This window comes from Centrocercus urophasianus, unplaced genomic scaffold (assembly GCF_019232065.1).
Source record: "Centrocercus urophasianus isolate 14NV4802_14NV808 unplaced genomic scaffold, USGS_Curo_1.0 seq_14, whole genome shotgun sequence".
Taxonomy (NCBI): Eukaryota; Metazoa; Chordata; class Aves; order Galliformes; family Phasianidae; genus Centrocercus; species Centrocercus urophasianus.
Window position 1 is genome coordinate 7444267 of NW_024884586.1, and position 10939 is coordinate 7455205.

The 10939-nt window shown below is 50.7% G+C and overlaps 1 protein-coding gene across 1 annotated transcript; it reads left to right on the plus strand.

The window, feature by feature from the left end:
* Positions 1 to 544: 544 nt before the first annotated feature.
* On the plus strand, positions 545 to 6254 carry LOC122157923 (cytosolic 5'-nucleotidase 1A-like). Its single transcript, XM_042814148.1, has 7 exons — positions 545 to 637; positions 2190 to 2248; positions 2843 to 3010; positions 3179 to 3308; positions 3480 to 3602; positions 4629 to 4807; positions 5032 to 6254. The coding sequence occupies exons 2-7, from the start codon at positions 2204 to 2206 to the stop codon at positions 5332 to 5334; spliced, it is 948 nt and encodes a 315-aa protein (XP_042670082.1). The 5' UTR covers positions 545 to 637; positions 2190 to 2203; the 3' UTR covers positions 5335 to 6254.
* Positions 6255 to 10939: the final 4685 nt, after the last annotated feature.

Consider the following 10939-nt stretch of genomic DNA (forward strand, 5'->3'; position numbering starts at 1 on the left):
TTTTTGCTCTGTATTAGGAAGAGTTGGAGGGTGCACAGAAGAAATACATAAGAGAAATTTGGGTTAAAGGGAACATATCCAATAAAAGCACTCAGGGAAAAAGCTGTGCATGCTGAGTACGTCAGTGGTGCTGTCTGCAGAAGCGAAGCACCTTGGTGAAGCAGTATTGCATGGCAGCAAGACCCCTGTTGCAGCCCATGAGAGGTGATTTAGTAGTGTGTGGCAATAGCCCCAGTTTTCTGCAAAGGGTCCTAAAAACGGCACAGCAAAATTACAGATTTTGCTCTTTGTCCCTCCTGAATAGGAACTCCTGTGCTTTTTGGTCAAAAACACGACAGCTATGCACACAAGGGCTAGGAAATGAGAGATGTACCTACAAAAATAAACCTAATTGCAGTGCCTGTGGGCAGCGAGCAGAAATAAAATAAAAGCTGGTCAGGAGGCCGATGTAGAAATGCAGCCAGGCATGCAGCCAGCCCGCAGGGCTGACTACAAATCCCATCACGCCAGGGGAAGGGCTGTGCCTCATACGCAGCTGCCTGCTTCCTGCTGGCCCCAGAGAGATATAAGCAGCAGCACCTGGGTGAAGTGGGGCAGAGGAGTGGATGCTGCGTTAGATGAGGAGACAGCGCTGGTGGTGAGTTTGGACCTTTGTTCTAGCAAGCCTCAGCTGCTTCTTTCCCAGCTGGAGGCACACTGTGTTTGCTCTTTGCTACGCTGCAGGGAGCTGCAAGCATCCACCATGGATGCTTTTCCATGTGTGTATATGTATATATATACACACACACGGTGCTGTGTGCGTGTGTAGCTATGTGTATAGATATTATATACTTATCTGTATAAATGCTGTCTGTAAACAATACTATAGGCAGATAAAGAGGAATGAGAAGTCAGGCATGGTCTTCCCGATTTCAAGGGATGGAGCAAAAATTAATAGGCTTGCTCCCCTTCCGCAAAGAGCAGCTCTGCTCCACCTCCTCTCCTTTCACTTTCACTTTAAGAAAAGGGAAGAGGAGTCCCAAAAACATGGCATGTGTTAAGAGCTGCCGCTTGGATGGAATCTCTACAGGGGACATTTGTCCCTGCTGAGATATGGGCTGGTGGCTGTTACCCCACGGCTCTGTGGGAGGAGAACCTTCCCCACACAGGATGTGGGTGGAGAAAGTAGGGTGATGCTTTGCAATGCAGGGATATAGAAGCATCAGGCTCCTTGCAGATCATGCACCTATATACATTACATAGAGAATCTGTGATATATAAAATCTGTGATATATTATATACACACACACATATATATATCCTGTAACGTATCTCTTTTCCTACATACCTCCAAAGGGATCAGTGGATGGGGTGTCAGTTCGTGCTGAGTCTAACAGTGGTTGCTCAGCTCAGCTGCATGAGCAGGCCAAGGGCAGAAATGCAGCCAAGAGGCAAATTCCAGACATGCAGTGACAGCTCAATGAAGTGGGCATGTCAGTCTTAATAAAAAGCCTGAAAAAATAAGGTGAGGTAGAGGAAATCTGAAGTCCTCCAGCAGCACGCACAGCAGGACAACAAGGAGGGTGAAGTCTATGCCATGCACTTTCCTTCTGGTCTAGGCATGCACAGCCTCCCATTCCATTGATCAAGTAGCACATTAAATGGGAAATGAGGTTTTAACTCCCTTGCCAATCCCAGCACATCTGTGCAGAGCCGTTATTGCCTCCTCTGCTCCTCAGAGAAACCCCACAGCATATTTGTAGGAGCTGTGGGAATGGGAGCCATTCCCAGTCCACAGGCTGAATCCCTCAAGTCCACTTATAGAACCAACTAGTGCAGAGAAATGAAGCATATGGTGAGATGGTTACAGAAGCCACAGGACCTGGTGTGCAAAAATAGCAGCGCGCAGCACCCCAAGACTGCATTCTGCCAGACATGGGTAAGCCCAGCCTGCACAGATAGCTGTGGTGTAGGGGATCCTGCATGTGCAGGATTGGCAAGTGCTTGCTCACCACACATCCCAACTTACTTGTGTCTTCGACATCTGCAAGCAATCTTCAACACCGTGATCTTGTTCATATGTAGATAGAAAATCATCTTTCAGACAAAAACTACCAGGAATCACAGTAAGGAAGCAAGCTAGAAGCCTAGCTGGATATTTCAGGTCTTTTATTACATGATCAGTTCAATGGTGTTTTCTCTCATTTGAGGCTGAAATTGGAAGATGGCAGAGCCTGAAAGCACAGTCATCAATACTGAAGTGAAACAGGTAAGAGTTGCTCATTACAAATGCAGATCCCTAATTTCCAAAGCACATTTTGAAATGCCTCTACAGGAGATGACATAACCTGAAACTTTGGTGGCCGAAGTTGTTTGTGCCTTGGGTTGCACAAGCAAAACATTTGCTCAAGTTTAATTTTGGAATGACCAAAGAGAAAACAGTAGTACAAAGAGAGCTTTCATCAGTCTCTCCAGAGTGGAGATAAAATAAGAATCAAAGCACCAGGACATGCAGGGAATGCCAGAAATGCCCAGCTCAGTATGAGCAGATGACTACGCTGACTACAGCTGTGCTGTGCCCATAGATGCACAAATTATGAAGCAATCTTCTTCCACGTGAGCTGTCCTCAGAGCACACTGCACTTATCAGACAGGTTGGCATTTCACAACTGCCTGCTCCAACCTCAGTGACCTGCAGATGAAGATCAGGCTTGGTACCTCTTCATCAAAGTCTCTCTGGAGGTGGAGGCAGGAACCATGACACACGAGTGATGCTTCCAACACGTAGACCCACCACCTCACACCACAATCCCAAGGCTCTTCCACTGTGTTTCCCCAACCCATCTCTGCTCTCACCTTGCAGAAAGATCCCAGTGAGGCACTGGTCATTGCAGTGACCACCAGAGCCATCTTCAACTTGGAAGAGGAGCACCAGCTCTACTTGGAAAAAGGAAAGGAGGAATACGTGAGGCACCAACAGGCCAACCAGAACAACCCCCTTCCCCCAGGCACAGCCTTTGCCTTCATCCAGGTGAGCTCCAGGGCAAACATCACTCACAGTGCAGGGTGAAAACAGCCTTTCTGCCCCCAGGTCTCACCCCAACTGGCTCCCACCCACCCCATCCAATGACCACAAGATTTCCAAACAGCCCTGAAAAGCCATCAGTGATGCCCATTACAAAATGGTCTGTTCCCACAGGCAGCACAGTATGTGAATAAGAAGATCCTGGAGAGTAACCCAGCAGAGAAGGGCCTCTTTGATATCCTGGTGCTCTCCAACAACAGCCCAGAGAGTGGCGTGCGCATCATCAACAGTGCCAAGCATTACGGTAAGGTTGCTCATCCCTGGGGGTATGCCCCCCTCAGTGCTCTCTCCCCAGCACTGCATCCATGGGGAATACAGAGCCAGGGCAAAGCATGCAGAGACCTGGGGAGGTGAAGGGGTGCTGCAAGGAGGACACAGCCCCATAACAGACTTTGCTCATATTCCCTGTCCCAAGGCCTGGAGATTTCCAAGTTCTGCTTTGTCAGTGATGAGGACTCCACGCAGTACCTGAAGTCCCACAGGGTGAAACTGTTCCTCTCAGCTGACAGGACAGATGTCTGCAATGCCCTCCAAAGAGGTGTGTCTTTCTCTCCATCTCACCTCCCTCAAACCCACCATATGCTCGCAAGTGGCCTGCACCAAGAAGCAATGCCAGAGCTCATCCTGTTATGTGGGAGAGAGAACAAATGGCATCTTGGTCACCAACGTATTCTTTAATGGTTCCATTTTTCTTCAGTTTCCATCTGTAGCCTACAAATGCTGGGGCTTGTCAGAAGCCTTCACAATTAACTAAACTAACTGAATGTTCTATGTATAATTCTGACTGCAGATCCGCCATGGGCTGGTCATTCCATGCCTGCTATTTAAACCTTCCAATGACTCCCATGGCTTTGTGAGGATGCCATACCAATTTCTTTTTTTGGAACATAAAGAAAGAAGAAAGAACATGCTTGACCTAGATCTGAGTATGTGCAGTTCCTGACAGCTCTAATGGGGTTAATCCCCTTATTAATTTGCTTGGGTATGAGTGCATTGGCTGGCCAGGGTCTTTCGGGTCAGGAGCAAGCCAACCAGAGCCCAGACTTCCCTTAGCTATGAATCTTGAAGCCTCATGATGATCATCATTGCTCTAACAAGTGTCTCATCTGGGGCCTCAGCCCACGGATGAGAGCAGGCAGGGAGCAGCTTATAAGAAGAGACCTGTAATTAAGCCAATTACCCCAATCAACTGGAGGTGCCAGTCCCTATTACTCACAGCACGGAGTGCTTAATCTGGGCATTAGCACCAGGCTTGGCAGAGGGACTGAACACCAGGAGGAGAGCTTCACATGCATTAACACCCCAGCAGTTATCCCAGCAGTCATCAGCATCTATCCAGTCAAATCAGCAGCTCTTCTTTGTGCTCCCCAAATAATTCAGTCTTGGAAAGGCCAGGATGACCCTCATGGAAAGCATCCTTGATGAGAGCCCAACCACACCAGTGTCTCTCCATAGGACATTTGTAGTGAGATGAGACCACAGAGAGGAGTTGCTCGCATGCAAGATGCCTCACGATGTGGTATCTCTTATGTCCTCCACAAACCCATCTTGCTTTATCTCACAGGGGTCTCGGCAGCACTCGTCTTCCAGCAGGAGGTACAGGCCCCCAGCACCCCGCTGCGTGTGGCCTTTGATGGAGATGCTGTGCTTTTCTCTGATGAGACAGACCAGGTCTTCCGGGAGCAGGGCCTGGAGGGAGCCATGCAATATGAGCGGGCGATGGAGGCTGTGCCTATAGGAGAGGTGAGCAAGGCAGCCATAGTGAGCATGTCCTCTGTTAGGGCATTGCCACAGGCAGCCAAAAAAAAAGCACAAATCCTTACGGTTTCCCTCTGCGTTTACCAGTCCTCAGTCCCTAGGGTGCCTGATTTGGTGTCCTACCAAAAAGAGGAAAAAGCAGACTGAACAGGCTGGGCAGATGTCTCCATGTTTCCTATGCAATCTCAGGTGTCTTGGTGTGTTTGCAGGGTCCCATAAAAGCCTTTGCCATGCACCTGGGGAATATGCGCAAGAAGTTCAGTCAGGAGGAGTCCCCCATTCGCACCTACCTGGTGACAGCCCGCAGTGGCCGGGACATGGGCATCCGAGCCATCAAGACACTCCGGGAATGGGGTCTGGCCATCGATGAAGCCTTCTTCATGGATGGGGCTCCCAAGGGCCCCATTCTTGCTCAAATCCAGCCACATATTTTCTTCGATGATGGCCTTCATAACATCCAGGGGGCTCAAGATGTGGGTGTGCCCTCTGCATGGGTTCCCTCGTGCTGCTGACAGACTAAGAACCTGCAGCCTTCCTTTTCCCTCTCCAGCAGATAGGACTGAGCCAGATGAAGGCAGACCTGGTGGGAGGGAAAGAATTTCCCAGCCTGCAACAAGAACCCCAGGGGGTGAAAGCATTGCACAGGAAGACAAGCTACCAGGGAAGACCTGATGTTCAGTCCTGCTCCTGACACAAGATCCTCCAGGCCTCAAAAGCCAAGGGTTGCAACCACTGCAGGAAGAACAAACACCCTATTAGGAGACACGCAGCCCCTGGAGCAGCAGCATAAAGACCACGGACAAGGTTGCAATACAGGTCCCTCCAGGAGAGGGCACTGGAGACAGCCACCTACACCAGCAACTAGATAGGGAGCAGAGCTTCAGGCTATTACTCCACACCTCCAAACAGCAGCATAAGCCAAAGCCTGTGCTTAAACAGGGACGTGGGTGGTGGACATAGGAGGAGGGGTCCTAGGTGTGCCTGATTAGGGTAAATGGGTTCTGAGTGCCCTACCCTGATGACCCTGTGTAGGGATGACTTTTCTTTCTCCGTTTTGACTCTGCTTCTAATGTTTCCAGACGAAAAGCACCCCCCAAAGCTTCCCCTGCAATGAAAGCTTCCCCTTTTCTCTCTAGGGCTGGATGGTAGGGGCTGCCACTAGAGGCTGCTGCACCTATGCTATTGGGAAACACGGTGGGTCCTCAAAAACCACCATCAAAAAACAGCCATTTACCTCCACTCAATCTTGAAACTGGAAGTTCTCTCCACTGTGTTAACTTTCCATCCATTTTTTCAAAAAGGAAAACAAAGAATAATAAACTGAAATACAGATTTCAGGGCAGACTACAGAGAAATTAGTTTTAGTTTCTTGTTGTTGTTTTTGAAGGATTTGTCACCCTCACCAATGCTTTTTCACTCAGTAAATAGTAAATAACTGTCATGTGATTTGCTGGTGTCTCTAGTTGAGCATGTTTAGTGTAATATCTCAGAGCTGCTTTGCAGACATCGGGGTTTTTTGTCCTGTTCTTACCTCAGATATGCACACGGGGGGCCCATCAAGAAAGGCTGATCACAAGAAGCCTTCAGTAGGCTCTGGATTAGCTCCCTGCAGAGCAAAGGCCATCAAAACCCTCATCCAAACCTCAGAAAATGCCAATTTTTTTAATGTATCACCAGTGAGTCCCATCCTGTGTACCATCATACCTCAATGTTAGCTCCCACACATTCCCACCCAAGCGACTTTTACCTCCTGGACCACAGAGCTGCGGCTGAGGCAGCTGCCCCCACCACAGGCCATGGAGTGGCCACTCGTGTTCCCATCTGTGTCTCTACTGCTCTGGTTTTGGGGCAGGTTTTGCTCTGCACGAAGAGCTGCTGGATGAACTCACCTCTAAAACAACTTTTTTCCAAGTCTAGATGCTGAAATCACATGTCTAAAAGTAGCCACATCAATAACATCAGCTCCTAATCATTTGCTAATAGTGCTAAATACCTGTCAGCCTCAATCAGTGAGCAAACATTAATTATGGTGCGTTCCAAACAAGCAGGGGAAGATGTTCGTCACACTTTTATGGAGGTCAGATATTGTCAGGCAAGGTGGCCCAATATTGGTGTTTGACTTCGCTCATCATGCAGGGCTTGGTGGCATCTCATGGTGGGGACTTTGCCCCTCGTGCTGCTCTGGCCTTTTCCGATGCTGATGTGGTTTTGGAAGATGAGGCAATCCCTTACCCCCGGGTGAAGCTGAATGTAATACTGGCCTTGGGTAAGGGGGATTAGCTGAGTCAAGGCTCTGGGGATGAGAGCACATGAGCAGTGGCAGAGTGCAAGGTGCTGAGGCAAGGGGAACACACCACGTGCCTTCCTCCAGCACTGTCAGGAGGAAGGATGACAATGCAAAATGTGTCCAAAATGGGGAAAAAAGAAAAGGAAGCACAAAGTTTGGGGGATTGCATCATATAGGGCCAACTGCTACTGCTTTGGGCCATTGCCTGTAGCTTTCCCCCTGCTGTTCCAAAGGTGGAGCATCGAGAACAGCCTCCAGCAAGCACTGCTTCATCAGCCATCTGCTGCGTGGGGAAACCTCTTGCTTCCATCTTACAGACACCTGCAGTAAACTCATTAAGGGTTGGGACAACAATGCTGTCATCGTTGCCTGGGATAATCCTAAAGTCTTGGCTGTCCCAGGCACTTCCAAAGGTGCACAGAGGGCTCTTGCACTTGGTTTTGGCCATTGCTTCTCAGTATGTTTTGGCATCTCACATTGCCCCAGCCAAAGCTGCCAAATGCTGGGGCCCCCCCAGGTATAGTCCCAGCACTCATGGGACACCCCCAGCACCCTAACCCTAAGCCAAAGGGCAGATCCATGGAAATTAGAGGAGATCATTAAAAATAGTGCTGGTGGGAAAAAGAAGAGAGATGGCCCTCACTATGCATACTTGGAAATACATCTCCCCCATGGAGTTCGAGTGGTCTCCATGATGACCACACCCTGCTCTGCTCCATTCCTTGTCATTTATCTCCCTGGTGCCCCCAGGGGCATTGCTCAAGGGATGTGATATGGGTGCATCGGTGCCAGTACTGCCCATCACATCCTGGCGTGGGAGGTAATGAATCGATGCCATTATCAACACTGCCATCCATCCTGTCAGTTACTGTTCCCTGTGCTTGTATACACACATGCAGACACAAAAACACATATACACCAATCCCTGCCAAAAAACCTGGAGTGAGGCAAACACCAGGAGCTCCCTGCCCCAGGGACGGTCCCCGTGGTAGGTGCCAGGCAGGAACCTGGAGCTGGCAGCTGTGGGGGCAAAAGGACGGAGTGGGGAAGGAAGTGCGAGCCCCCATAGCAGAGAGGGGCCCAAAGGACACAGAGGACACAGGGATGGGAGATGTGAGGTTTGACTGCAGTTCAGCATGGGAGAGGCACTAGGGCAGTCCGTGGGCTTGAAGGCATGTCCCTAAGCATTTTGCTGAGTAAAATCTTTTCTTGTGGAACATAACTAAGGAAAAGCATGCAAAAGGTAGATGAGAGGTTCTCTCCCAGCCTTGGCCACTGGTGAGCTACCCTCGCCTGCCACTAGGATTGGGATTTGGTGTGAGAGACACCAAAGAACAACTACCACCCAGTCAAGCCCTGTAGCACCCACACTTATCACAGAATAGAAACATAGAACCATAGAGACTTAGCATCTTTCCAAGGTGATTGCATTGTGGCAGCGGAAGAACGCTTGCGTAGGATCCCAGTCAGCTCTGCACCCAAAGCAGCCCCAAGCAGCTGACTGATAGCATGAGGGCATGGGGAGGGGCAGATACTCCACCTGCTCCGTCACAGGCATCTCTTCCCTCTTATCCTTGTGTTGAAAATGTGCCCTCGTGTGAATTTTCCAAGTGTTTAGGAAATGGCATTGGGAATGGGTGAGGTCCTGGCATAGCACCAGGAAAAAGTTTCCACGGCTGCTCTCTGGGCTTGGGACTGGTGAAATAGGTGCTGCTAATTAGCTGCAGCCATCAGCATCTGCACGGCTGCTGCACAGTCACCACAGCTTCAACCATTTTGCCCTGTGCATGCCCAAAATCATAGAATTATTAAGGTTGGAAAAAAACACTCTAAGATCATCCATTCCAAGTACCAACCCAACCCACCAAGCTAACTAAACATGTCCTCAGTGCCACATCTCCATCTTTCTTGAACACCTCCAGGGACGGTGACTCCACCATCTCCCTGTGCAGCCTGTGCCACTGCATCACCATTTTTTTGGAGGAGAACTTTTCCTGGTACAATCTGCAGGATCTGCCTGGTCCTGCTGGTGTCTCCTGCAGAGAGGACCCCTATCCTGGTGTGTCGGAGTCAGGGTGCTCCTCCATCCTGCAGGGTTGAATCATCTGCCCCCACACACACCTGGAGAATTCACAGGAGGTTGTGAAATGGTGGCCCCAAGCCAGGGTGCGTCACTTGCCGCCCACATCCACCAGCTGATCCAGCACAGTGCTTGCCTCTGGATGGAGTCGAGAATAGGAGTGTCTCAAAGCAAGCAAAATTTTCTGTGTTTGCATCAGGACAAACACCCCATGGAAATAATGAGGGAGCGTTGAAGTGACACCTGGCGACCAGTGCTTGGTAGGGCCACCACACACCAGCACATGAGTGCATCAGTGGCAGCTCTGAAAGCCTCAGTGCCAAGGGCTGAAGCTGGGTTAAATGCTCTGGAGATACCTCAAAAATCTGATGGGACCACATCTGTGCTCTGAGTGCACAGCCCCATCTGCACCAGCATGAGGCTGTACACCCAATTGGCAACCATGGGATGCTAGGGTAGACTGGTTGGACTGGAAATGGGTGTCGAGGAGCTGTCCTGTATGCAGCCTAAGGGCCAAACGCTGAGTAGGGTTCCAGCGCCTGTTCCTTCCCACTTCAAAGGAGGGTTTGTGCCTCTCCCACTGCACCATCAGCTGCTGGGAGAGCCTCAAGGGGCTGCAGGCGGTGGCGGGCCCATCCCCGCTGTCTGTGAGCCCACGGGCAGGGCGGTTTTGCCCAGGTGGGACACGAGGGGACACCACACGTGGTAGCTGGGAACACCTTGTGATGCACCAGCACCTGCAGCGAAGAGGGCACTGAGAGCCCTCCGACTTTCCCCATAGCGGCCCAACAGCGTTTGCTGAGTCACACGGTGCTGGGTTCTGCTGACTCATGGCTAGCAGTACTCATGGCTAGCAGTGCTCCCGGCCACGTGCCTGCAGGGCAGGAGGAAGCAGGGCTGGCTGGCACCCAGGGCTGCTGGACTAACGGGCCTCGTGGCCGGGAGTGGGGCAGAATTTGCAGTGCAGCACATTTTTCTCTCTGCCCTAAGACGCCGCCCTGGCCCTGCTTTGTTTTCTCCAAAAGAAGCTTATGGATTTGGGGGGGCTCAAGCATTGGTTGCTGGTGGGATTTATCCTGCTGGAGGATGGGGCAGCTGGGTGCTGGGCTTTAGTGGACATTAGAAATAAACAGATCATAGTATTGTTAAGGTTGGAGGGACCACTAAGATTGTCCAGTCCAACCTCCCCCACCATGCCCACTGACCACATCTCTCAGTGCTACATCTCCATGGTCCCTGAGCACCTCCAGGGTTGCTGACTCCACCACCTCCCTGGGCAGCCTGTGCCACTGCACCACTGCTTTTTTGGAGAACTTATTCCTAATACCCAACGTGCTACTCCCCTAGCAGAAGCATTAGGGCAGCTCACAAAATGGGCTTGAGGAACCACTACATGGAGAACTGCACAGCCACAGGTGCCAGCCCCTAGCAGGAGGCACCCGGCTGCCCAAAAACACCCTCCATCAGAGGACACGGTGGAATGAAGGCATGGGAGAGGGGCAGGAGGGGCAGCATGGGGCACCTGATGCACAGAGACCCATTGGAGCCCCAATGGAGCTGGGGGAGCTGGTGACAGACTGCAGCTTCTCAGTATTGAGGGCTGAGAGCCTCATGTGTTCTTGGGGTGGGAACACTGCTGCTCTGTAGGGTTCCAGGAGGGCGGGAGGAGAGAAATACTGGGTATACTGGAAGCAGTGCAAGTTGAGGGAGGAAATTCTGAAGGAAAAAAAAAAAAAAAAAGTTAAACTAT